Source organism: Lepus europaeus, chromosome 2 (assembly GCF_033115175.1).
Source record: "Lepus europaeus isolate LE1 chromosome 2, mLepTim1.pri, whole genome shotgun sequence".
Classification (NCBI taxonomy): domain Eukaryota; kingdom Metazoa; phylum Chordata; class Mammalia; order Lagomorpha; family Leporidae; genus Lepus; species Lepus europaeus.
In genome coordinates, this window is record NC_084828.1 from 67,072,634 (window position 1) to 67,100,326 (window position 27,693).

General features: G+C 37.4%; 1 protein-coding gene across 3 annotated transcripts in view; it reads left to right on the top strand.

The window, feature by feature from the left end:
- NECTIN3 (nectin cell adhesion molecule 3) overlaps nt 1–27,693 on the top strand; it is a 148,558-nt gene that overhangs the window by 40,926 nt on the left and 79,939 nt on the right. For all 3 annotated transcript variants that reach the window (XM_062207864.1, XM_062207874.1, XM_062207854.1), the window contains exons 2-5: nt 1,212–1,553; nt 3,646–3,942; nt 10,149–10,266; nt 22,040–22,191. In XM_062207864.1, the coding sequence (XP_062063848.1) occupies nt 1,212–1,553; nt 3,646–3,942; nt 10,149–10,266; nt 22,040–22,191 (909 nt within the window). The remainder of the gene's footprint in view (nt 1–1,211; nt 1,554–3,645; nt 3,943–10,148; nt 10,267–22,039; nt 22,192–27,693) is intronic.

A 27,693-nucleotide genomic window follows, 5' to 3' on the forward strand; every position in this document is an offset into this window, starting at 1 on the left:
ATTATTAAAGGACTGCTTGGATTTATAAGGTTTTTTTTTTTTCACCAAAATTATCTTTAATTCTGTTTTCAACAATCTCTTTTTTCTTTAAAGATTTATTTATTTTTTATTTGAAAGGCAGAGCTACAGAGAGGCAGAGGCTGAGATATAGAGAGAGGTCCTTTATCCGCTGGTTTACTCCCCAAATGGCTGCAATGGCTGGAGCTGAGCCAATCCAAAGCCAGGAGCCAGGAGCTTCCTTTAGGTCTCCCACGCTGGTGCAGGAGCCCAAGGACTTGGCCCATCCTCCACAGCCACAACCCAGGCCACAGCAGAGCTGGATTGGAAGTGGAGCAGCCTGGTCTCCAACCAGTGCCCATTTGGCATACCCAGATGGGTGGCTTCACCTGCTACGCCACAGAGCCAGCTCCAACTGATTTTCGGAAGTACCCCTGTACTTAAAAAAATATATGTATTTATTTGTGGGGCACAGCTAGAGATCCCTCATCAGGGCAGGACTGGGCTGAAGCTGGAATCTAGGAAAAAAGGAATACAATGCAGATCTTCCATTTGAGTGGTAGGAACCCAAATTCTTGCGCCATCGCTGCTGCTGACCAGTATCTGCAGTGGTAGGAAGTTAGAAGTCAGGAGCCAGAGCTGAGTATTGAACCGAGGCACCTGGATGTGTGATGAGGACATCTTAACTGCTGATGCTAAATGCCTACAGTATTGTATTTGATTTGAAAGTTCTTAAGTGATTATCTATTGCTGTGTAAAAAAATTTACCCTAAAACTTAGTACCTCTGAAATGGCATCCTTTTATTACCAGTCAGTATTTATGTGTCAAGAATCTAGCCATGGCTCCATTGGATCCTGTGCTTCATGGTCTCAAAAAGCAACAGTTAGGATGGCAGCCAAGGCTGGAATCTCATGAAAGGCTTGAAGGGGAGGGTACCAGTTTTGTGCTTTTTCCACTGTAATACACATTGAAGGATATTTGATTTATTTCATATTCACTCTTTGGATCTCACATTCAGCCCAAAGAACATCTGGCTCTTTTCATTTCTTTTCATTCTTCAGTCATAAACAGTTGTGTGCATTTGTGTTTATATGTGTATATATATCAATAAAGGGAGGAAGGAAGGGAGGGAGGGAGTTCATATGTTAGCATAACTTTTTTTACATTTGACAACTATAGTTTTTTTCTAACTGTGGTATTTTTCCCCCCATAGGTGCCTTAGCTGGACCAATTATTGTGGAGCCACATGTCACAGCAGTATGGGGAAAGAATGTTTCATTGAAGTGTTTAATTGAAGTGAATGAAACCATAACACAAATTTCATGGGAGAAAATACATGGCAAAAGTTCACAGACTATTGCAGTTCATCATCCTCAATATGGATTCTCTGTTCAAGGAGAGTATCAGGGAAGAGTCTTGTTTAAAAACTATTCACTTAATGATGCAACAATTACTCTACATAACATAGGATTCTCTGATTCTGGAAAATACATATGCAAAGCTGTTACTTTCCCACTTGGAAATGCGCAGTCCTCCACAACTGTAACTGTGCTAGGTAAGTGTCCTTGAATTGTGTTTTTGGGGGTACTGGTGAGTATTATAACAAAAAAATTTTTTGCAAGAATTTAAAATGTTTGGATTTTTATCTAAATTTAGGTTTAAAATTAAAGAATTCAAATATAACTTCTCAAATTTTGACTTTAAATTCCATAATTCTAGTTCTCAAAAATTTTGTCTGTATTTTCCTACTTACCTAAATAATGCTATGTAGTTTTGGCTAAAGCAAAGAATCTCTTAAAGTAAAATATGATACAAAATTAGATTCAGGTCAAGGACAGATAGCATTGAAAGATTCATTAGAAATTCTGGGGGCCTGCCCTGTGGCTTAGTAGGGTAAGCTTCTGCCTATGGCACCAGCATCCCATGTGGGTGCTGGTTTCTATCCCAGCTGCTCCTCTTTTGATCCAGCTCTTTGCTATGACCTGTGAAAGCAGTAGAAGATGGCCCAAGCCTTTGGGCCCCTGCACCTGCATGGGAGACTCAGAAGAAGCTCCTGGCTTCTGCCTGGCCCAACTCTGGCCATTGCTGCCATCTGGGGAGTGAACCAGCAGGAGGAATACTTTTCTGTCTCTCCCTCTCTGTAATGCTCTTTCAAATAAATAAATAAAATCTTTTTTTAAAAAATAAATCCTGGAAGTGGAAAAAAAATTGTCATTGAGATAAAAGAAACTCAATGCACAAAATATAGACTTGACATAAGAATTTATGAAGTGAGGGCTGGCATTGTGGCTTAGCAATTAAAACCGCCGCCTGTGATGCTGGCATCACCTATGGTGCTGGTTAGTTTCCAGATTGTGTCACTTCTGACCTAGCTCCTTGCGAATCGCCTGGGAAAAGCAGCAGAAGATGACCCATTTATTTGGGCCACTGTCACGCATGTATGAGATTGGATGAAGCTCCTGGCTTTGGCCTTGCCCAGTTCTGGCTGTTGGTTGCCACATGGGGAGTGAAACAGAAGTTGGAAGATCTCTCTTTCTCTCTCTATAACTGACTTCCAAGTAAATAAATAAATCTTTTTTTTTTTTTTAAAGAATTTGTGAAATGAATACTTAGGAATTTATATAGCAAGATGTGACAAGATAAATAGGAGATATGAAGGATACACTGAGAGTTAACAGTTGCTTTACCCTGCTGATGAACTTTTTTACACTAGAAGACAGGTGGTAGTATATTCCAGTAAACTTAACTGTTAGTGACATTCTGTGTTAGTGTGAGTATCAGCACAAGAAGTTGAACAAAATTAGTAGCCCTAATCAGTTCTTTTAGGTATATGCGAAGTTAAAGATGGAAAAGGTAGTGTTTTGAATGAAATTATTGATTTACCCACTGGGCCAAGAAAATCATGTTTCATCTCCAGTGGATATGGTCAGACACTTTGCTTTGTTCAACATTTTCTTTCACTATAGATTGCATGTTCGTGCTCTGAATTTTTCTGCTATAAAATGAGACATTTTATAAAAACCACTCTTTTTCCCCTTCCAGAGTAGTGATATCTTTAATCCCGTAAAGGAAACTATGATTCAGTTCAGAAATTTTTTGTGTGCTAGTTTAGATTACCCTTATCTGTCCCTGTGTAATGATGTATATCTGTATCAAGGAGAGCCATCCCTCTAATGAAAAAATCTTGACCACTTGGGACTGGTGTTTGGTGTAGTGGTTAAGACACTAATTGGAAACCCTGTGTCCCACATCAGAGTGCCTAGGTGAGACTCTTGGCTCCAGATTCCAGCTTCGTGCTAATGCAGACTCTGAGAAATAGTGGTGATCACTCATATACTTGGGTTCATGCTATTCCTGTGGGAGACTTGCATTGAATTTCTGGCGCTCATTTGGGGAATGAACCAGTGGATGGAAATGGCGTTCTCTGTATTTCCCTTTCTCTCTGTTTCTGATTTTCAGATTTTAAAATGTCCTCTTGTTTATCCTAAGTCCTGGAATGCAGTTGATGTTGACATCACCCAACAAAGTGGGTGTGTGAACATTTATAAGCATTTGTTGCTAAGCTTATGAAATATGCCTGCATGTGACTTGGAAGAATGTAAATATATTCTTAATTGAAATATAATTTCTTGTTTTATTTTAAACAGTTGAACCCACTGTGAGCCTGATAAAAGGGCCTGATTCTTTAATTGATGGAGGAAATGAAACAGTAGCAGCCATTTGTATTGCAGCCACTGGAAAACCAGTTGCACATATTGACTGGGAAGGAGATCTTGGTGAAATGGAATCCACCACCACTTCTTTTCCAAATGAAACAGCAACAATTGTCAGCCATTACAAGCTGTTTCCAACTAGATTTGCTAGAGGAAGGCGAATTACTTGTGTTGTGAAACATCCAGCCTTGGAGAAGGATATCCGATACTCTTTCGTATTAGATATACAGTGTAAGTAAACGGTAACATTTGCTTTTTGGAACTCTATGTATTTTCATTTTTCGTTGACATATTTGCTTATCAAAATATTTTTAGTTTGAATGCTTAGGATTCACATATTCCTACAGTTTTTTCTTTGTTGACTTTTTTCTTTACTATTTGTTTATATTTTTATGGAAATCAGTGAACATAATTTTTTTTTAACAGTTTTGTAAAGATGGATAGTTGTTTGCCACTTAAAAATTAATTTGCTAGCTAATCTTAGAACCTTTAAAGTAGGCTGAACTTAAGGGAGTTCTCAAAATTTATACTTCAAAATGTGTAATACTTAGAGACAAACCACTTCTCCATTCTTTTTACTTGGGCTGCTATTCAGCTTCATGGATACTACTTTATCCTTGCTGTTTTCAGCAAGAATCTTATATAACCTAGACACGTTAATTAATATGAATTTTGTACTTTTCAGTATTATTTCTAATCTGATCTTCACTGGTCATAGTGTAAGATTCTTACATGGAGCCGGCGCCACGGCTCAACAGGCTAATCCTCCGCCTTGCGGCGCCGGCACACCGGGTTCTAGTTCCGGTCGGGGCACCGGATTCTGTCCCGGTTGCCCCTCTTCCAGGCCAGCTCTCTGCTATGGCCCGGGAAGGCAGTGGAGGATGGCCCAAGTGCTTGGGCCCTGCACCCCATGGGAGACCAGGAGAAGCACCTGGCTCCTGCCTTCGGATTAGCGTGGTGCGCCGGCCACGGCGGTCATTGGAGGGTGAACCAACAGCAAAAGGAAGACCTTTCTCTCTCTCTCTCTCTCTCTCTCTCTCTCTCTCTCACTATCCACTCTGCCTGTCAAAAAAAAAAAAAAATTAAAAAAAAAAAAAAGATTCTTACATGGGTAAAATATTTTAAGGACATCATTGGGATTGTTAGCATAGATAAGATTCATAGCTAGTCTACCTTGTACTTATATACATATTTTTTTGTTAAGGGACATTCTCCTGTGTGTGTACTTATGTATTTGATGTATTTACTTTTACTTTTTAATAAAACTTTTCAACTTCTGATACATTCTTGATGATTTGTGTAGCATTTTAAAATTCTGGGCAAGAGAAAGGGTGGGAGCTAGTGCCATGACATGCAGATTAAAAGCCAAGGCCTGCAGTGCTGGCATCCCATATGTGCGCCAATGTGAATCCCGGCTCTCCACTTCCAAACCGGCTCCTTACTAATGTGTCCAGGAAAGCTGAGGATGACCCAAGTCCTTGGGCCCTCCACCCATGTGGGAGATCTAGAAGAAACTAGACTCCTGGCTTTAGCCTGGCCCAGCCTTGGCTGTATGGCCATTTAGGGGAGAGAACCAATGGAAGCTTTCCATCTTTGTCTCTCCTTTTGTCTAACTCTGCCTTTCAAATAAATACATAAGTCTTTTAAAAAAGAAGAGAGAAGGCCGGCGCCGCGGCTCAATAGGCTAATCCTCCGCCTTGCGGCGCCGGCACACCGGGTTCTAGTCCCGGTCGGGGCACCGATCCTGTCCCGGTTGCCCCTCTTCCAGGCCAGCTCTCTGCTGTGGCCAGGGAGTGCAGTGGAGGATGGCCCAAGTGCTTGGGCCCTGCACCCCATGGGAGACCAGGAGAAGCACCTGGCTCCTGCCATCGGAACAGCGTGGTGCGCTGGCTGCAGCGCGCCTACCGCGGCGGCCATTGGAGGGTGAACCAACGGAGAAGGGAAGACCTTTCTCTCTGTCATTCTCTCTCACTGTCCACTCTGCCTGTCAAAAAAAAAAAATGAAAAAAAAATATTAAAAAAAAAAAAAGAGGAGAGAAATGGTGACAGTGCTGGTAGCTTATAGGAAGGATAGTGAAAAGTAGGCAGACTGCAGATACAGTTAGGAAAAGTATTTAGGTTCTGCAGTAATTTCCATCACTGTACAAATTATGGAAGTTTTATTTCTTATTTTGTTTTTTAATATATCCATAGAATTTTTAATTACCTTACATGTTCATTACCTTTAGTGCAATGGCTTCTAAAGCAAATTCACTTCTCTGGAGAATCAATTTTTTTTTTGTTTCTGTACTTGTTCAAACTGTTAGCATTTTCCCTTTTTTCTCATAAAATTCAGATCCCAGTAGTGTGTGCTGTCAGTATTTCTCTTACATTTTTTTTTCTTCCAACAATGACTGACATTTTCTGTAATTTATAATGTTGTTAGTTTTTATTTGATTGAATGCAGTCCTAGATAAATACTTTTTTTAAGCTTTTAAACTATGGTCTAGATTTATTGGCTTGCTCCTAAAATGTTCTTAGAATACTCATGACTTTTTTTTTGAAACCTATAAGGCATGTGAACATAGTTCAAGGTGATAGTCTTATATTTGCACATTCATTGCTGAAAATTTGGAGATATTCTTTGGGGGTATTTTAGTGGTTTCCCTCTCTTTTAAAAAGAGATTGGGAATAAGTGTTGGGCACAATGGTTTAGATACTGTTTGAAATGCCCATTTCCCATTTCAGAGTGCCTGAGTCCTGGCTCCCCTTCTGATTCCGGCTTCCTGTAATGCACACTCCAATTGCCATCAGGTGACAGTTTAAGTAATTGATTCCCTGATAGCCATGTGGGAGACCTAGGTTGAGTTCCCAGCTCTTGGCTTTGGCCTGGCCTAGCCCTAGTTGTTGCAGGCATTTGGATGGTAAATTAGCAGGTGGAACTGTTATTTCTCTGTCTCTCTCACTTCTGTTAGAAATAAATGAAATTTTAGAAAGGAAAAATAGATTAAACTCACAGATATCTCGACTGTTTTTTTAAAAGAACATGTTTACCATTCCATATATTTTGTCAATGCTGAAAAGAATTATTTGAATTTTATTTATTTGCATTTTGTTCAAAGGTGGAGGGAGGAGGGAGGGATGGAAGAGAGAGATCTCTTCTACCTGCTTGTATCTTCCCCAAATGCTCACAACAGCAAGGGCTAGACCAGGGTGGAACCTGGAGTCTGCAACTCCATTTGGGTCTCCCACATGTGTATCAAGGAATCAATTACTTAAACTATTACCTGATGGCTACTGTGGTGTGCATTAGCAGGAAGCTGGAATTGGAAGTAGAGCTGGGACTTGAACCCAGGCACTCCAATGTGGAATGTGGGTGTCTCAAGTGGTGTCTTAACGGCTATAGCAAACCTCTGTCCCTGGGCTGTTCTTTCAGCAGCATGTAGACTTACTAATTTTAAGTTAGAAAATCAATAATTCTTGATGATTAGGATGCAGGCATTTCTTTTTTAAAATCGCTAAGATAATGCTGCCTTAATAAATTGCTTTTTCAGTGGATAAAGCTTCTCTGCCAGAGTTCAGTGATGACTTTTTCTTTTTCTAACCTTTCATTTGTTCATGTGCTACTTACCCTGCACTACGTCCAAGAAACTGTTAGTGACACCTTTCATGAATTCCCCCACGAATATTCTCAGTCTAAGTTAGTTCTTTTTTCTTACCTTCTCTCTTAACCTACATTCTTTTCTTTGGTGACCCTCAAAATAGATTTTTAAAATATATTAAATAATTAAAATATCATCTCCCCTGTTACTATTAGTATGTGAATTTTATGAATACAGAATCTGAATGTTTAACAAACACCTAGAATAGTTCCTGGTGCTTATTAGGAGCTAAACAAAATAATAGTTGAATGCATGCTGGGTATAGGACTTTATAGTTTGTGGGCATACATTTATATTTCTGGTAGGTATGGATAATCACACATTAAATTAGTTGTGCTATACATATGTCATAGTATTTCTGGGTTTATTTGAGTAGGTAAAGTTTATGTTTTAGTGTGGATAAGGCCACAGATAATTTACTACAGTTGTAAGTAGATATTCTTAGGAAGTTTGTGTCAAATCAATATAGCCCCATAGACTGTTGCTTTTTAAAGATTATATTCATTTGAAAGGTAGAGTTATAGACAGAGGCAGAGACAGAGAGCAAGTTCTATCTGCTGGTTCATTCCCCAAACAGCCACAATGACCAGAGCTGTACTGATCTGAAGCCAGGAGCCAGGAGCTTCTTCTGGGTTTCCCACATGGGTGTAGGGGCCATCTTTGACTGCTTTCCCTGGCCATAGCAGAGAGCTGGATCAGGAGAAGAAAATGCAGGGACTAGAACCGGCATCCATATGGGATGTCGGCGCCACAGGCAGAGGATTAACCTGCGCCACAGTACCAGCCCCTCTCATCCTAGACTATAAATTAATTGTAATATAAGGAATCTAATCTTTGTAATTGACTAGATATTTCTTATGGGATTTTTCCCTCTAGATTAAACATCTCTTTAAACAGTTTTTTAAAACTTTTATTTAATAAATATAAATTTCGAAAGTACAGCTTTTGGATTATAGCAGCTTTTTCCCCATAATTACCCTCCCACCCGCAAACTATTCCATCTCCTACTACCTCTCCCATTCCATTCTTCATTAAGATTCATTTTTAATTATCTTTATATACAGATCAACTTAGTATATACTAAGTAAAGATTTCAGCAGACTGCACCCACACATACATACAAAGTATAAACTATTGTTTGAATACTAGTTTTATCATTAATTCGCATAGTGCAACACATTAAGGACAGAGATCCTATATGGGGAGTAGGTGCACAGTGACTCCTATTGTTGATTTAACAATTGACATTTATGACATCAGTAATCACTCGAGGCTCTTGTCATGAGCTGCCAAGGCTATGGAAGCCTTTTGGGTTCACAAACTCCAGTCTTATTTAGACAATGCCATATTCATAGTGGAAGTTCTCTACTCCCTTCAGAGAAAGGTACCTCCTTCTTTGATGGCACGTTCTTTCTACTAGGATCTCACTCAGAGATCTTTCATTTAGGTCTTTTTTTTTTGCCACAGTGTCTTGGCTTTCCATGCCTGGAAAACTCTCATGAGCTTTTTTAGCCAAATCCGAATGCCTTAAGGGCTGATTCTGAGGCCAGAATGCTGTTTAGGGCATTTACCATTCTATGAGTCTGTTGTGTATCCCGCTTCCCATGTTGGATTGTTCTCTCCTTTTTAATTCTATCAGTTATTATTAGCAGACACTGGTCTTATTTATGTGATCCCTTTGGTACTAACTCCTATCTTTATGATAAATTATGAACTTAAACGGATCACTTTAACTAGAAGGATGGTATTGGTCTGTGCTGCCTTAATGGGATAAGAGTTGAACCAATGGTATTAAGTAGAACAAGAAAATACTAGAAAGAATAAAATAGTAAGCTATTCCTCAACAGTCAGGACAAGGGCTGATCAAGTCTTTGTTTCTCATAGTGTCAGTTTCACTTCCTTTTAGGTGCTCAGTTGTCACCGATCAGGGAGAACATACGATATTTGTCCCTTTGGAACTGGCTTATTTCACTCAGCATGATGTTTTCCAGATTCCTCCATTTTGTTGCAAATGACCAGATTTCATTCTTATTTTTAACTGCTGTATAGTATTCTATACTGTACATATCCCATGATGGGCATTTAGGTTGATTCCATGTCTTAGCTGTTGTGAATTGAGCTGCAATAACATTAAGGTGCAGGTAGCTCTTTTATTTGCCAATTTAATTTCCTTTGGGTAAATTCTGAGCATTGGGATGGCTGGGTCAGGTGGTAGGGCTATATTCAGGTTTTTGAGGAATTTCCAAACTGTCTTGCATAGTGGTTTTACCAGTTTGCATTCACACCAACAGTGGATTAGTGTGCCTCTTTCCCCACATCTTCACCAGCATCTTTTGTTAGTTGATTTCTGTATGTAAGCCGTTCTAACTGGGGTGAGGTGTAACCTCATTGTGTAAACAGTTTTATATCGTAACTTGGTACTACATGGAACTTAAAAAAAAAAAATCTTGTCTCATTATTTAATTATTTTGTTCATGTATTCCTATGTCTCATAATAGGACTCCTCCTATATTTTGCTTTTGCTGGTTAAAGGCTTATGAATACTCTTGGATTTATTTGGTATCTCTAATAAGTAGAACTATACTTGGTTGTAGTTGTATAGTTTTGGAGTACTCACTCATTGTCCATTCTTTTAATTAATATTTATTGAGTAGTTTTTGTATATTGAATATACATGTTAGAGTAAGGAAAAATGATTTCTGCTTTTCTAAAGTTTAATATGTCAATGCTTTATCATTATATATTGCGCTTAATGTAACAAGAGATCATCTGTCCTATCATGCATTTATTTTCTAGATGCTCCTGAAGTTTCAGTAACAGGGTATGATGGAAATTGGTTTGTAGGAAGAAAAGGTGTTAATCTGAAGTGTAATGCTGATGCAAATCCACCACCCTTCAAATCTGTGTGGAGCAGGTAAAGTTATGTACTTCCAAAGACAAACTATGTAGAAGTGAAAAGTATTCTTTATGTATATTCAAATGTTTTTATTGCTGTAACACATGATTATAATAGCTGAGAAATTCAGTTAAATGAGATTTGAAGTGTGTTCCTGTCCTCTTCTCCCATCATCCTGCTCCCTCAGTTATGTTCCTCAGAAGCTATGTTAGTAATTTTAGCAATTTCTTCTGGTAGTTACCAATGTAGATCTTAAATTGTTACTTTTCGATTCACCAGTTCTTAACACCTTCTGTCTATTGACTTCTTAGGTAGATGAAGAATTAATTTTTTTCATCCTTTCACCCACAGATACATCCATATACACATTCTTACCCTTTATAGTTCAAATGAGGTTAACTTACTTTTTTTTTTTTTTTAGAGGATATTTATTTATTTAGTTGAGTGGCAGAGTTACAGGCAGAGTGGGAGAGAGGGAGAGAAAGGTCTTCTATCCACTGGTTTACTTTCCAAATCACCACAACAACGTGAGCTGGGCAGATCAAGAGCCGGGAGCTTCTTCCAGGTCTCCCACACTGGTTCAGGGGCCCAAGCAGTTGGGCCATCTTCTACTGCTTTCCCAGGCTATAGTAGAGAGCTGGATTGGAAGAGGAGCAGCTGGGACACCATCTGGCGCCCGTATGGGATGCTGGTGCTGCAGGCAGAGACTTAGCCTACTACAGCACAGTGCCAGCCCCGGTTAACTTACTTTTACTTAAACTCTGTAATCACCATTTGACTCCTTATGGCAGGTTAATATTTTGTATTGAGAGCTAAATAGTATACCAGTGTTCTGTTTTCTTTTCTCTGCAGCTATTTGTTTTCCCTGTAGCTAGTAATTGCCTCATTTTGCATTTGTAGCATATTCACTGCATGTCCGTAATTAGTCTCTTTATCCATGAATTTTCAAACTATTACACTGAAGTTTTCATTCATATTTCTCTGTATATGGGCCTTATTTCAGTCTTGAGACTTTTGGTAATTTTCTTTTCTTTTTGATAGATTCACTCTCTTTTTTCTTTCCTGTTACTATTACTACAACTCCTATTTACTGTAAAATATTCTCTGTTTCATGTTTTTCAGACATTGTTTTTGTTCTTAGAATATTTTCTTGTTGTTAAAAAATTTCCATTAACAATGATTTTTAAAAAAACTTGGGAGCATGTTTATTTATTTATTTTTCAACTTTTATTTAATATAAATTTCCAAAGTACAACTTTCGGATTATAGCAGCTTTTTCCCCCATAACCTCCCTCCCACCCACAGCTATCCCATCTCCCACTCCCTCTCCCATTCCATTCACATCAAGATTCATTTTCAATTCTCTTTATATACAGAAGATCATCTTAGTATATGCTAAGTAAAGATTTCAACAGACTGCACCCGCACAGACACACAAAGTATAAAGCACTGTTTGAATGCTGGTTTTACTGTTAATTCGCATAGTACAACACATTAAGGACAGAGATCCTATATGGGGAGTAGGTGCACAGTGACTCCTATTGTTGATTTAACAATTGACACTTATTTATGATGTCAGTAATCACTCATGAATTGCCAAGGCTATGGAAGCCTCTTGAGTTCACAAACTCCAATCTTACTTAGACAATGCCATATTCACAGTGGAAGTTCTCTACTCCCTTCAGAGAAAGGTACCTCCTTCTTTGATGGTACCGTTCTTTCTACTAGGATCTCAGAGATTTTTCATTTAGGTTTTTGTTTGTTTGTTTGTTTGTTTGTTTTTTGCCACAGTGTCTTGGCTTTCCATGCCTGGGAAACTCTCAAGAGCTTTTCAGCCAGATCTGAATGCCTTAAGGGCCGATTCTGGACCAGAGTGGGAACATATTTATAATTTATCAAATCATCTTTTTTTGGTGGATCTACATTTCATTTTGTAGTTATTTCTTAATTTTCTTGGTTGTCTAGTCATTTCACAGTGAGACATTAAAATAAAATGCTTGGACAGCGCCGCGGCTCAATAGGCTAATCCTCCGCTTTGCGGCGCCGGCACACTGGGTTCTAGTCCTGGTCGGGGTGCCGGATTCTGTCCCAGTTGCTCCTCTTCCAGGCCAGCTCTCTGCTGTGGCCTAGGAGTGCAGTGGAGGATGGCCCAAGTCCGTGGGCCCTGCACCAGCATGGGAGACCAGGAGAAGCACCTGGCTCCTGCCTTCGGATCAGTGCGGTGTACCGGCCCCGGCCGCGGCGGCTATTGGAGGGTGAACCAATGGAAAAAGAAGACCTTTCTCTCTGTCTTCCTCTACTGCCTCTACTGTCCACTCTGCCTATCAAAAAAAAAAAAAAAAAAAAAAAAAAAAAAAAAAAAAAAAGCTCCATAGGAACTCAAGAGAATTATTCATTAGTAAATTCTGCTTGGAGTGATCCAGTAGAGAGGTCATTAGTTTCTCCTACATGTCTCTGATGGAAGAATTATAGTCTTCAGGCTGTTCAGTTTATTTAATTAGCATTCATTCTTTTGCCTGAGAAATTAGTCTTTGTATCTGTTCAGAGTTGGGAGAAATCTGTTGGTTTGTTTTATAACTTCAGCTAGTCCTGTCTCCAGCCTTTTACCTCATGCTGACCTTCTGCAATATAGTGAGGAAAAATAAACCTTTTTTGAGTTCTTTGTACCACATTGGCCGCTTTCTCATCCATATACCTCCCACCTAAAGTAAAACTTTTCAGTCTTGGCACAACTGACATTTTAGTTTGGATCATTCTTTTTTGTGATGGGCAGTCTTGTGAAATGTAAGATGTTTAACAGCATCATGGCTGCTCTGTACTCTACAGCCACAACCATGAGCCACTTCCCTCGTGGAAACCAGACATATCTTCAGATATACTAGATGTTCTCCGAGACGAAATCAGGTTGAGAAACACTGGCTTGGGTGGGCTGGCGTTGTGGCTCAGTGCATTAAGCTACTGCTTGGAGTGCTTGCATTTCATATCAGAATGCAGGTTCAAATATCAGCTGCTCCACTTTGGATCCAGCCTCCTGCTAATATGCCTGGGAATATAGTAGAAGATGGCCCAAATTCTTGGGCCCCTGCCACCTGTATAGGAGACCTAAATGTAGATCCTGGATCATGACTTCATTCTGACTATCTCTCTCTCTCTCCAGATCTCCCCTATCAGTCTGCCTTCCAATTAAATAAATCTTTAAAAAGAGAAAGGAATACTAGCCTAAAGCATATACTGTTCTCTGTCTTCTAAAAGCTTTGTTGAAGTATCTTGTCTGTTGAATTCTGCCCCCTAATCTCCTCATGTGTTTTTAGTAACTTTTTGATTCTTAACACTTGTTTTTGGTGGAATTTTATTGGATCAAGGAAACCTTATAGTTGTTCAGTCTGTTGTCTGGAAGTTTTTTGTTTTTTTTTTTTAAATAGTGAACAGGACAGGCATTTGGAACAGCAGTTAAGATGTTGCTTCTGATGCCTGCATTACCTATTACAGTACCTGGGTTCTAGTCCTGGCTCTGCTTCCATTTCTGTGTTCTTGTTACATATTACACCCTGGCAGGCACCAATGATGGTTTTTAAGTGAGTTTCTGCCATCCACACAGGAGAACTGATTTGAGTCCTGAGCTCCTGGCTTTGGCCTGGATGAGCCCAGCTCTGGTTCTTTATGTTTGAGGAGTGAACCATCAGATGGAAGAACTCTGTATCTTTCTCTCTCTGCCTTTAAAATAAATAAAATAAACAAATATATATATTTTTAAAATAGGTTCTTTTTCATTTACATTCTCTTGTAGGAAACAGTTATCAATTAAGATGTCTACTTGCTAGGGTGTTACTAAAACTAACACAGTTCTGGGTTCTCATCCCTATGTCCATACATGTATTTTTTGAGTAAGTAATTTAATAATTCTAATTCTTAGTTTCCTCATAGTTAACAGTATTCAAAGAATTTTTGTAATGGTGTAGACAGTGAACATAAATCATGTAACATAGGTATAAGAACACAGAAGATATTTGGCACATATCATTTATTGTATGTTTAATATGATATTTCAATTTTTACTTTTTTGAATAAATTTAACTTTGAAAATACATAAACAATTTTCAAAGTTTTCAAAGGACTAAAGGAATTTTGGGCCCAATATACAGAAATAATTAATATATAGAAATAATTAAGACCATACACTTCATAATCATTCTTACTCTTCTAGAGTTCATATTTTGAAAAGAGACACTTGTAGAATGTTTGCTTTCTGAAGTTCTCATAACAAGATTATTTTTGATTTTAAGCAATGTGAGAATATTATCTTCATCCTTCAGTGGTGCTGAATTAAAATACAAATTGAGCATTTCAAATCCAGAAATCCCAAATTTGAAATGTTCCAAAATTTTAAACTTTTTGATCACTGAGATACTCCATAGGTTTTAGATTTTCAGATCAGGAATGATCTACTAGTAAAGTGTATGCCAGTGTTAACAATATCTGAAAAAATAGAATCTGAAACACCTTCAGATAAAGGATATTCAACTTGCGTTAGTAACATCAAAAGATTTTACTAATCGTTTTCCTACCTGCTATCCTTGGGATTGCAAAACAAAACATTCTGTTTATTCTCCAGTGTTGATTTGATTCTTTGCATCTTTTTGTTATTCCTTGGTCTTACTCCCTTTGTAATGAGTTGTTGATTTCCTCTTGTTTACATGCATCAAAAGGAAGGATCTAATCTTAATTATTTCTGCATTCTTGCAACCCTAGCAGAACAGAGTAAGGTAGATAGTAAGCTCCTAGTAATTGAAATAATGAATAAATGAATGAACTCTTTGAAAATCCGCTTAGTCCAAACAATCACAGATGCACACTTGAATTTACTTGACTTTTTATCCTCTTAAAAATAAATTGTGTAAATTAGAGCAGTTTGTAAAATAAACTTTTCTTGTTTTTTATACTGTTAGATTAGAAAAGTGATTTTTAACAGTTCCATTTCAGTGAATGACTTTAGAGTTCTTAAAGTGGAACTTATATGATATATAATAAAAAAAAAATGGGGGCCGGCTGGTGCCATGGTGCAATGGGTTAAAGCACTGGCCTGAGGCACCAGCATCTCAAATGGGCGCTGGTTCTAGTCCTGGCTGTTCCTCTTCTTATCCAGCTCTCTACTGTGGCCTAGGATAGCAGTAGAAGATGGCCCAAGTCCTTGGGCCCCTGGACCCGCTTGGGAGACCTGGAAGAGGCTCCTGGCTCCTGGCTTCAGATCTGTGCAGCTCTGGCTGTCACGGCCATCTGGGGAGTGAACCAGCAGATGGAAGGCTTCTCTCTCTGTCTCTACTTCTCTCTGTAACTCTGTATTTCAAATAAATAAAATAAATCTTTTAAAAAAATAATGTATACATTAGATACAGGACATCTTAACCAAATTAGTTTAGACACAGTTTAGAAAAAATTTTCTTTATGCCAAATGGTGCCATGGTTTTTATATATATGTGTGTGTGTGTGTGTGTATGTATGTATTTTTTTTTTCTATTTGACAGAGATAGACAGTGAGAGAGAGAGACAAGAGACAGAGACAAAGGTCTTCCTTCCGTTGGTTCACCCCGCAGATGGCTGCTATGGCTGGTGCTATGCCGATCTGAAGCCAGGAGCCAGGTGCTTTCTCCTGGTCTCCCATGAGGGTGCAGGAGCCCAAGCACTTGGGCCATCCTCCACTGCCTTCCCAGGCCATAACAGAGAGCTGGACTGGAAGAGGAGCAACTGGGACTAGAACCTGGTGCCTATGTGGGATGCCGGTGCTGCAGGCAGAGGATTAACCAAGTGAGCCATGGCACCAGCCTGCCATGGTTTGTATTTTTTAAGCTTTTATTTAATGATTGCAAATTTCTTTCTTTCTTTTTTTTTTTTTTTTTTTTGGACAGGCAGAGTGGATAGTGAGAGAGAGAGAGACAGAGAGAAAGGTCTTCCTTTTTGCCGTTGGTTCACCCTCCAATGGCCGCTGCGGCCGGCGCATCTCGCTGATCCGAAGCCAGGAGCCAGGTGCTTCTCCCATGCGGGTGCAGGGCCCGAGGACTTGGGCCATCCTCCACTGCCTTCCCGGGCCATAGCAGAGAGCTGGCCTGGGAGAGGGGCAACCGGGATAGAATCCGGCGCCTCAACCAGGACTAGACCCCGGTGTGCCGGCGCCACAAGGTGGAGGATTAGCCTGTTAAGCCACGGCACCAGCCTAATGATTGCAAATTTCATAGGTAAAACTTTAGGAATATAGTGGTTCTTCCTCCTATACCCGCCCTCTCATCCCTACTCCTGTCCCACCTCCTACTCTCTTTCCCATCCCATTCTTCATCAAGATTCATTTTTAATTAGCTTTATATAGAGAAGACCAACTCTGTACTAAGTAAAGGTTTCAACAGTTTGTACCCTCCAAACACACAATATATAAAGTACTGTTTGAGAACAAGTTTAGCAGTTAATTCTCATAGTACAACTCAATAAGGACAGGGGTCCTACATGGGGAGTAAGTGCAGAGTAACATTTAACAATTAACACTCTTATTTATTTATGATGTCAGTGATTACCTGAGGTTCTTGTCATGAGCTGTCAAGGCTCTGGAAGCCTTTTGAGACCACAAACTCCGTCAGTATTTATACAGGGCCATAAGCAAGGTGGAAGTTCTCTGCTCCCTTCAGAGAAAAGTGCATCCTTCTTTAATGGCCCCTTCATTCCATTGAGATCTCACTCACAGAGATCCTTCATGTAGGACATCGTTTTGCCACAGTCTCTTGGCTTTCCGCGCCTGAAATGCTCTAATGGGCTTTTCAGCCAGCTCCAAATGCCTTAAGAGCTGATTCTGGGGTCAGAGTGTTACTTAAAGCAGTTGTTATTCTATAATGATTCTGTTGTGTGGACTGCTTCCCATATTGGATCATTCTCTCTCTCTCTTTTTTTTTTAATTCTATCTATTATTATTACCAGGAACTTGATGCTATTCATATGATCTCTTTAACACTTAATCATGTCTGTGTTCACTGTAACATTTAATATGATCACTTTAAAATTAAGGTGGCATTTTTAGCTCCAAATTTTAATGGGATTTGGAGTCCCATGACAAGTTTTTAAACTACTTTTAGAAGTAAGTTCATAGGAATGTATGCAGAACTATACTGCTTTACAGTTAAAAACTTCCTCCTCCTCTTATTCCCACTCTTATTTTTTACTGAGATCTATTTTAAATTGCCTTGATATATATATGATTAACGATATGTTAAGTAAATACTTCAACAAATAGTATGAAGAAAAAAAAAGATGAAAAAACAAAATGAAACTGTTCCTTGACATCCAAGATAAGGACTATTCAAGTCTTTGCTTATTAAAGTGTCAATTTCACCTCTATAGATTTTGTTTTAGGTGTTCTATTTGTTGTCACAGATCAGAAAAAAAGTATGGTATTTGTCCCTATGGGCCTGGCGTATTTCACTAAGTATGATGTTTTCCAGATTCATTCCTTTTGTTGCAAATGACCATACTGCATTTTTTTTTAACTGCTATGTAGTATTCCATAGTGTATATATCCCATAATTTCTTTATCCAGACTTCGGTTGATGGGCATTTAGGTTGATTCCATGTCTTAGCTATTGTAAATTGAGCTGCAATAAACATGGAGGTGCAGATAGCTCTTTTGTTTGCTGATTTCATTTCCCTGGGGTAAAATCCCAGGAGTGGGATGGTGGGTCATACAGTAGGTCTACGTTCAGATTTTTGAGGTATCTCCTTACTGTCTTCCATAGTGGCTTTACTAGTTTACATTCCTACCAACAGTGGATTAGGGTAACTTTTTCCCCACATCCTCTCCAGCATTTGTTGATTTCTATATGAAAGCCATTCTAACTGGAGTGAGGTGAATCTTCATTGTGGTTTTGATTTGCATTTCCATGACAGTTAGTGATCCTGAACATTTTTTCATGTGTCTGTTGGCCATTTGAATTTTCTCTTTTGGAAAATGTCTGTTTAAGTCCTTTGCCCATCTCTTAACTGGGTTTTTTGTTTTGTTGTGGAGTTTCTTGATGTCTTTGTCGATTCTGGTTATTAATCCTTTATCAGTTGTGTAGTTTGCAAATAATTTCTCCCAGTCTGTTAGTTGCCTCTTCACTTTCCATACTGGTTCTTCTGTCACACAGAAACTTCTCAATTTGAAGTAATCTCATTTGTTAATTTTCACTTTGACTGCCTGTGCCTCAGGAGTCTTTTCCAAGAAGTCTTTGCCTTTGCCAGTGTCTCGCAGGGTTCCCCTGATGTTCTCTAATAATTTGATGGTTCGGGTCATAGATTTAGATCTTTAATTCATGTTGAGTGGGTTTTTTGTGCAAGGTGTGAGGTAGGGGTCTTACTTTATACTCTGCACTTGGAAATCCAGTTTTCCAGCACCATTTGTTGAATAGACTGTCTTTGCTCCTGGGATTGGTTTTAGTTCCTTGGTCAAATATAAGTTGTAGATGTTTGGGTTGATTTCTGGTGTTGCAATCCTGTTCCATTGGTCTATCCATCTGCTTCTGTACCAGTACCAGGCTGTTTTGATTATAACCGCCAGAATTGGCCAGAATTTTGTTGAGGATTTCTGCATCTATGTTCATCAGGGAAATTGGTCTCTAATTCTCTTTCTCTGTTTCATCTTTTCCAGGTTTAGGAATTAAGGTGATGCTGGCTTCACAGAAAGAATTTGGGAGGATTCCCTCCCTTTCAATTGTTTTGAATAACTTGAGAAGAATTGGAGTTAGTTCTTCTTTAAATGTCTGGTAGAATTCAGCAGTGAAGCCAGTGGGACCTGGGCTTTTCTTTGTTGGAAGAGTCTTTATTACTGATTCGGTTTCTGTCTTGGTAATGGGTCTGTTTAGGTTTTCTGTCTTCAAAGCTCATTTTAGGTAGAGTTGTAGGTGTCCAGGAATCTATCCATTTCCGCTAGGTTTCCCAGTTTGTTGGCATACAGCTCTTTGTAGTAATTTCTGATGATGGTTTTTATTTCTGTGGTGTCTATTATTACATTTTCTTTTTCAACTCTGATTTTATTGATTTGGGTCTTCTCTCTCCTTTTTTTGACTAGTTAGGTCAGTAGTGTTTCAGTTTTATTTTTTCAAAAACCATCTCTTCATTTTGCTGATCTTTTGTATTTTTTTGTTTCAATTTTGTGTATTCTCTAATTATTTCTTTTCTTCTAGTTTTGGGTTTGGTTTGCTGTTGTTTTTCTAGATCCTTGAGGTGTATAGATAGTTCCTTTATTTGGTGCCTTTCCAGCTTCTTGATGTAGGTACCAGTTGATATAAATTTTTTTTTTTTTTTGACAGGCAGAGTGGATAGTGAGAGAGAGACAGAGAGAAAGGTCTTCCTTTTTGCCGTTGGTTCACCCTTCAATGGCCGCTGCGGCCGGCGCATCGCGCTGATCCGAAGCCAGGAGCCAGGTGCTTCTCCTGGTCTCCCATGCTGGTGCAGGGCCCAAGGACTTGGGCCATCCTCCACTGCCTTCCCGGGCCATAGCAGAGAGCTGGCCTGGAAGAGAGGCAACTGGGATAGAATCCGGCGCCCCGACCGGGACTAGAACCCGGTGTGCCGGCACCACAAGGTGGAGGATTAGCCTGTTAAGCCACGGCGCCGGCCTATAAATTTTCCTCTTAATACTGCTTTTGCTGTATCTCACAGGTTTATTGTCCTCATTTGTTTCCATAAATTTTTGATTTATCTTTTGATTTCTTCTATGACCCACTATTCATTCAGAAACATGTTGTTCATTCTCCATGTGTTTTCATATGATGTAGAGATTCTTGAGTTGTTGATTTCCAGCTTTATTTCATTATGATCTAAGAAGATGCATGGTATGATTTAGATTTTTTTTGAATTTGCTGAGACTCATTTTATAGCCTAGCATGTGGTCAGTCCTAGCGAAGGTTCCATGTACTGGAGAGAAAAATGGGTACTCTGAGGCTGTAGGGTAGAAGGCTCTGTAGGTATCTGCTAAGTCTGTTTGGTCTTTGCTGTTGATTATCTCTGTTGTTTCCTCATTGATTTTCTGTCTGGTTGAACTGTCCATAGCTGAAAGTGGTGTATTGAAGTCCCCCATTACTATTGTATTTAAGTCTATATCTCCCTTTAAATATGTTAACAATTCTAAATAGCCAGCTGCCCTGTAATAGGTACATGTGATTTATAATAGTCACATCTTCTTGTTGAATTGATCCTTTCATCATTTTATAGTGTCCTTTTTTTGTGTGTCTTAATAGTTTTTGTATTGATGTCTATTTTGTTGGATACTAGGATAGCCACACCAGCTCTTTTCTTGGTTTCTGTTATTAAGGATTATCTTTTCCCATCCTTACACTTTCAGTATGCATGTGTCTTTGTTGGTAAGATGTTTTTATTTTGGGAAGCAAGTAGATGGGTTTTCTTTTTTAATCCATTCAGCCAGTCTGTTTCTTCCCGCTTGGAGCTTCAAATGCAGTTTGCCAGGCTCCCCCGCCCACCACTATCCACAGCTCCGTGGACTCTCGATTCCTCACCTGGTTCACTTTGGGGGTTTGGTGCCAATCTCCTCATTCGGCGTCTTTGCCAGGCCCTCATTGTGCCTTAGCTGCGCCTCTGCCACTTTTTTTTGCTTCCTTGGCAAGGACCTACGCAGTCTCCGTTGGACTCCTGGGCTTCTCTGTGCAAATTTCTCATGACTCTGTGGCAGGCTTGTATCCCCTCTGCTTATTTATTAATTAACTATCTATTTTGCCCCATGTGACTCAGAAAGTCCTGTTGATGTCCGTCCCCCCCCGTCCCCCCCCCCCCCCCCCCCGCCGTTTATGGTACAAATAAACTTTCAATTGACCTTTCTTGGTGCTTTAGAAGCTATCTTTGGATTGGATACAGTATACATTTATATTAGCTTTCCTAGAAATATGTCATAGAAAGTGATGAAACATTATATATTTAAATGTGATGACTTTTTTATTTAGAAACTTGTAGATATATCTTTTGAAGGTTTATAATTCACTTAAATCTTTGATACTAGTTTATATCTTCGAATGATTTATTTTCTAATTTCCAGTTTTCTGAAAAGAACTATTTTACATCATGCATGTTTTTACTTTCTTTCTCATTCTGTTATGTTAGCCTATCTATACTTATGTAGATTAATATTTTGAAAGAGTAGGTGGGGAGTGAGCATTTGGCCTTGTGGTTGAGATAGCAGTCCAGATACCCACATTATGTATCTGAGAACCTGCTTTGATTCCTAGCTCCAGCTCCTGATACCAGCTTCCTGTTACGCTGACCCTTGCAGGGCAGTGGTGATGGCTCACATGGTAGGATTACTGCCTCCCATTTGGGAGACCTAGATTGTATTCCTGACACCTGGCTTTGGTCTTGCCCCTATCCCAGCCTGTCATTCAGGAGTATTTAGGGTGTGAACCTAACCTAACCTAACCCCCCTTTCCCTCCCCTCTCTTTCCTTCTCCTCTCCTCCTGTTCCTTCCCTCCTCTCCCTTACCCCTTTCTATCCTTCCTCTCCCTTCCCTTCTCTGTTTCTCAAATAAATTTTTAAAACATTACTACATGTTAAAAAGGAATTGGTATTCTTAATCTTAATGGGTTTTGTCATTTAGGTTGTCTTTATTAAAATGTAAATGTATTAATTATATGCTTTCATCTCACAGTGATTTCTATCTGAAAGATACTAGTTCTTTCACTAACATCTCAAAAGTGTAATATCTTATTTTAAATAACTGTCAATAAATACAATGTGGAGATATTTATAATATCATGCTTTTTTAAAATTTAGGTTAGATGGACAGTGGCCTGATGGTTTATTGGCTTCAGACAACACTCTTCATTTTGTCCATCCACTGACTTTCAATTATTCTGGTGTTTATGTTTGTAAAGTGACCAATTCACTTGGTCAAAGAAGTGATCAAAAGATCATCTACATTTCAGGTAAGTTACTATCTACATGAAAAATGAGTTACTTAAAATATTCCTATAGTAACAGTATAATTTTAAGCTATAATTTACACTTGCAAAGCGAAAGATTTCTCAGTGTGAGGTTTTCAAAAAATCTAAGAGGGGTAGTGATAACTATCTTGCATAGGTGGCATTCTGTTACTTAAAGAAATGTGAAAATATGCATGTGGCAAGTTTATATACATTTTAATTCCTACATGCTAGGTCATTTTTTCAATTAAACAATACTTAGCATTATTTTTATAGGTCACGTGACTTTCTAGAACTTTTTGTGTTAATAGCAATATCTAAAGTGTCCCATCTCTTGCCTTTGGTGGCTACTTTGCATAGTGGTGTCTGCTAAATAAAATGGGATATTAACTTTGATAAACTGATATGTTAAGTAATATTACATGCCACTAAGTATGGGAATATACCATATTGGGATACTGAGAAATGAGAGTACAATTGATAATATTTTTAATAAAATTTGAGATGTTTCTTATTATCAGCCCTTGAGTCCATAAACTTAATTTTTTTAAAAAAAATTTGTTAATATAAATAGATTTCGTATACTCTATAGATGTAATTCTGAGATGATTCCCTTATTTTCCTCTTTCTTTTCTCTCATCCTCCCTCATTTCCCTTCCTTATTTCCTTCTTTTTCGTTAATTTTTGCAAAATCATAATTTCAGTCTACTGTATAATCACAGGCTTAACACACCAATAACCATAATATTCAATGAGTTAAGATAGAAAGACTACAGTTCCATAGGAATATAAACAAGGGCTAAAAGCAGCAATCAAATTACAAGGTGTCCATTTCGTTCATATATATCTTTTGTATTCCATATTAGCTGCGACATATCAGAGGAAACATGATATTTGGTTTTTTGGGGACTGACTTATGTTACTAAGCATAGTGATTTCCAGTTGCATCCATTTTGTTACAAAAGACAGAATTTCATTCTTTTTTTTAATGGCTGCATCGTATTCCATAGTGTGTATATACCATATTTTCTTTGTCCAGTTGTCATTCAGTGGGCATCTGGGTTGATTCCATATCTAGCTATGGATTGAGTTGCAATAAATATTGGGAAACAAATAACTTTCATATGCTGGTTGCAATTCGTTTGAGTAAATTCCCAGGAGCAGAATGGCTGGGTCATTTGGTAGATCAATTTTCATATTTCTGAGTAACCTCCAATTAATGCCTTCCATAATGGTTACACTATTTTACATTCCAACCAGCGGTGAATTAGGGAACCTTTTTCCCCACATCCTTACCAGCATTTATTATTTTTTGATTTTTGGATGATAGCCATTCTAACTCTGGTGAGGATTTTTGCTTTAATGAGAATGTTTTTAGTTAGTTAAAGTGTTAATTTGAGAATTCACAAAATTTCTGAAGAGCTAAAAATACATTTCTGAGTGCAACTATAAATAATATATTAGCTAGGAATACTTACTTACAAAAATTACATGAAATGTTTTCCTTACTGACTAAGAGAATATAGCAATCTTCATAACTGGCAAATTAAAAACTAAGGGGGAAAGGGGAGAGAACCTTTGAAAAATTCAGGTTTGTATGGTAACTATATAATTCATAGTTAAAGTTTGCATTTCTTCAAATTAAAAACTAAATAGGTAAAGATTTTAGATAAACTTTATGTTGGCTTAAATGTTATGCTCTCAGTACTTGTATAGTCTCAGTCTGAGAGCAATCCCCTTTTTTATTTTCTCATTGTACTGACCACAGTTTATAGTTGTAAGCACATTTTATTTATGATCTGTCCCCACAATTTAACAGTTTGTGTTTGGCTCTCTTCATCACTATATACGCAGCAATTAGCTTAGCGCCTTACATATGATCGAGACTCAGTTTTTTTTTGCATATCTGTAGCAAGATTAGAGTTGTATATATTCCTAGCCCCTTCTGCTAATAGCAGTGCTTTGATAGAAATCTGAAGGATACTAAATATTAGTATATTAGTCTCTCTCTCTCTCTCTCTCTCTCTCTCTCTCTGTCTCTCTCTCTCTCTCTCCCCTTAGAAGATAAGCAACAGGAAATAAATATTTAAAATATATTTATCTAAGGCCTGTTTACTTTTTGTTTCTGTTGTACAATTTGGTGTGGGATATGATTAATAAATATTAGGTCCAATATGTTTTAGTTATGTAAACCTTTAAATACGAAGGCTGAATTTGAAATATTCTGATTCCTTTGGTGTTACTCTAAATTTATATATTTTGGCATTCTGGGACCACTTTCATATATCCTGACTTTTGTGATTGGCTATTAGTGATCATTAACCCAGTTGCAACTTAACATGTTCCTACTGCTGCTGCTATATTGGTCCTCTCATCAGCAACTGTTACTTCACAACAAACAGTTAATTTCCCCCTTTGAATCTATTCTCCTTTAATCTGGCATCAAATGAGAAGCCAGAGGGATTCTTGAAAAGATCATGTAAGATCATGTCAGTCCTTTGCTCAAAACCACCTCATTTTATCTACATTGAAAACCAATTTTTTCCAGTGACTTACAAGATTCTATACTTGATGTGACCCCAGATTATCACACTCAAAACTCATTTCTTATTACATAGTTCTTCCTTACTGGCTCAGCCATGCTGTCTCTTTGTTCTTCAGATAGAACAGTTAACGTTTTGACCTTAGAGTCTGCATGTGACTGACATTCCAGTGCCTGGACTGCTCATCAGTTAGGTGTTCTTATAGTGCTTTGCCTCATTTCCTTTAGGTCTTTGCTAAAATATCACCTTTTCCATTGAGGTCTTTTCCTTTATGACTATATTTAAAACTCAGCTTCTATTTTACTAATTTCTGTCTTCCTTCTCTGCATTAATTTCATCTTAAGTACTTGCTGTCATGTGGCATATTATATATTTGATTTGATTTGTATGCTTGTCTGTTTTTACCCCTACTAGAACATAAGTTCCGAAAGATTTTAAAGGATAAGTTCTAAAAGTTCTAATCAATTTTCATCTGCTTTAATTACTGCTATCGTCCCAATATCCAGTAATAGATATCTGTTGCAGTGTATCGCATGAATGATTTTGAGAACAACCAGGAAAGAATTAAAAAGCAAGAATCTACCTTTATGTATTTTTCTTTTCTTTGACTAAAGGACTATAACTTTATACATTTTTAAATTAGTATCTACTAAATATTATAAGAAGAAAAAAATTTAAACTTTTTAAAAAATCATGATTAATTATCATTAAGTACTTTAGAAAAAGACAAGGTTATCTGAGATGATTTTCTTTAAGTTTTTTTTTCCCAGAGTCTATAAACAGTTCAGTATGCCAGTTTCAGTTAATTCCTCTAAGGGCTTCTTGATGTATATCTAGTAACCTAGATACAATGGTATATTTCTGAAATGACTGTGTAATAAAACTTAGTAGACTTTTATCAGAATAAGGGACTATAATTCACACAGAGTGAATGATTTGTTAATCTTTATCATTGGAAATTGTGTGTATTCTTTTTCCTCTAGGTGCAATTTTTTAACCTCATTGTTAAAATAGATATTTAAAATTTTTAGCAATGATTTTTTAAAAAGCATATGTAAGTCAGATGTATCTTATGACTCAGAATGGACTTAGCAACTCTGAGTGAAATTGTTCTTATATTATTACATGTTTTTCCACATTGGTGGACATATGATTTTGGATAAAAGGTCATGGGTTCAAGTATAATGTCAGTTGTTGGATTAAACTCTAATATACTATCATTCTCAGGAGGTACAATGGTTGTTTGTCCAGTACCTTACTGAATGTTGGAAATTGTGTTTTTCTTGTTTACTTTTAGTGTGAATTTTCTGTCTACCAATATTTTCACTGTGTGAATAGAGAAACAAATTTTTACTTGACAGATTTCTAAAATTCCTATTACTATATAAAATTTGAATTTCAAATCACACTGACTGTAGGATCCAGACATAGTTTAAACTTAAAAGGACACAGTTAGCAGTTCTTAAACTTTCAGCTGCTTGATTTTGTTTATAAATAACATATACATTTAAATTTTGTTTGTACATATATAACACAGATGAGATCTGTAAGAAAAGGAAGGCAATCCACTTAATTTTTTAACACAGTAGTTATTAGATGAAAATATACATTATGCCTATAGGTATAAGTACTGTTCTATTTGTTTTCCTACTTGGCAGATCACATTAATTAGAAAAATAAACAAGTTCTTCATTTGTGTGAGAAGTCTATCAAGAGTTCATTTATACATTGTATACTAATTTATCAAACATTTAGGAAAGAGTTTTAAAAGTGATATCTGAATTAAATTGAAGAATTTATGTTGGGAAAGTTTTGAAATAATAATAAGTATTAATGATTACAAAGTAGTCCTGCTTCCTTGCACAAATTGTGACTATCATTCTAAATCAGAAAACAAACAGAAATAAATATCTCAGTGTATTTTCTTAGGTCGATTGCTTCAAATGCACAATAATTATTTGAATTATTAATAATGGTTCCTTAGGTTACTTTATGGATTTAAGACTTTGTTCCCTCAGCTTTTAACATAAGAATCATAATAACTTTTAGGTCTGTTACTGGAACTATAGGACAAATTTAACAAGTACTAACAGGTTGTATAGAGTGATGGTTAAGACATATTAGAAAATCTCATTTTATTAGTAAATGCTTTAGGTAAAGAAGAAACTACTGGGCAACAGACAGACAGCTGGATTTTAGAAAGAAGGAGAACAGGACTTATGGTGCACTCTTAGAATAGGAATTACAGTGCTGCCTTTTGTTAATAAAATCATAAATTCTAGGCAGGCATATATTAGTGAGTAAAAAGTATAAATTCTGAAATCATACTGAATTTAAATTCTACCTCTGCTTCTCCCCATGACTTGAGTAAGTTATTGATGCTCTTTGTGTTTTTATGTCTTCCTCTATACAATTACAATTACTTCACCAAGCCATTTTATATACAAAAATAATAATTCATTTTATAAAATATTAGTAGCAAGGATATACTAATTTTAATACTGGTTAAGAAGGAAGATGGTAGTTGAAACATTTCTAGACCCAGTAAGTCAAATAATATGAATTTTTAAATGGTAGGATTTTTTTGTTAAATTTTTCAGAAAACTGTTTTGTTAAATCTGAGTGAAATGAACAGTACACATCTATCAGTATTCATATGAAGAGCTTTGCAAGTAGAAATAAGAAATACCGCTTTTTCCTAAGATACTTGGTAAAAATGTTCAGCTTTGTATTTTATACTTAGTAAGAGCTCAGTTATATGCACTGTTCTAAAGAAAGAAAGAAAAAAAAACCAAAGGTAGCTTATCAGGACTTACCAAAAACCCACAAATCTTATACAAAAATGTGCAACTTATATTTTATGTAGATATTCTTTTGTTTAATTATACTTTGCCAGCTTATTGTAACACTTTTTTTTTTTGAGAATCATTGTAAAGGTAACTTTCAGCCTTTAAACCTTGAG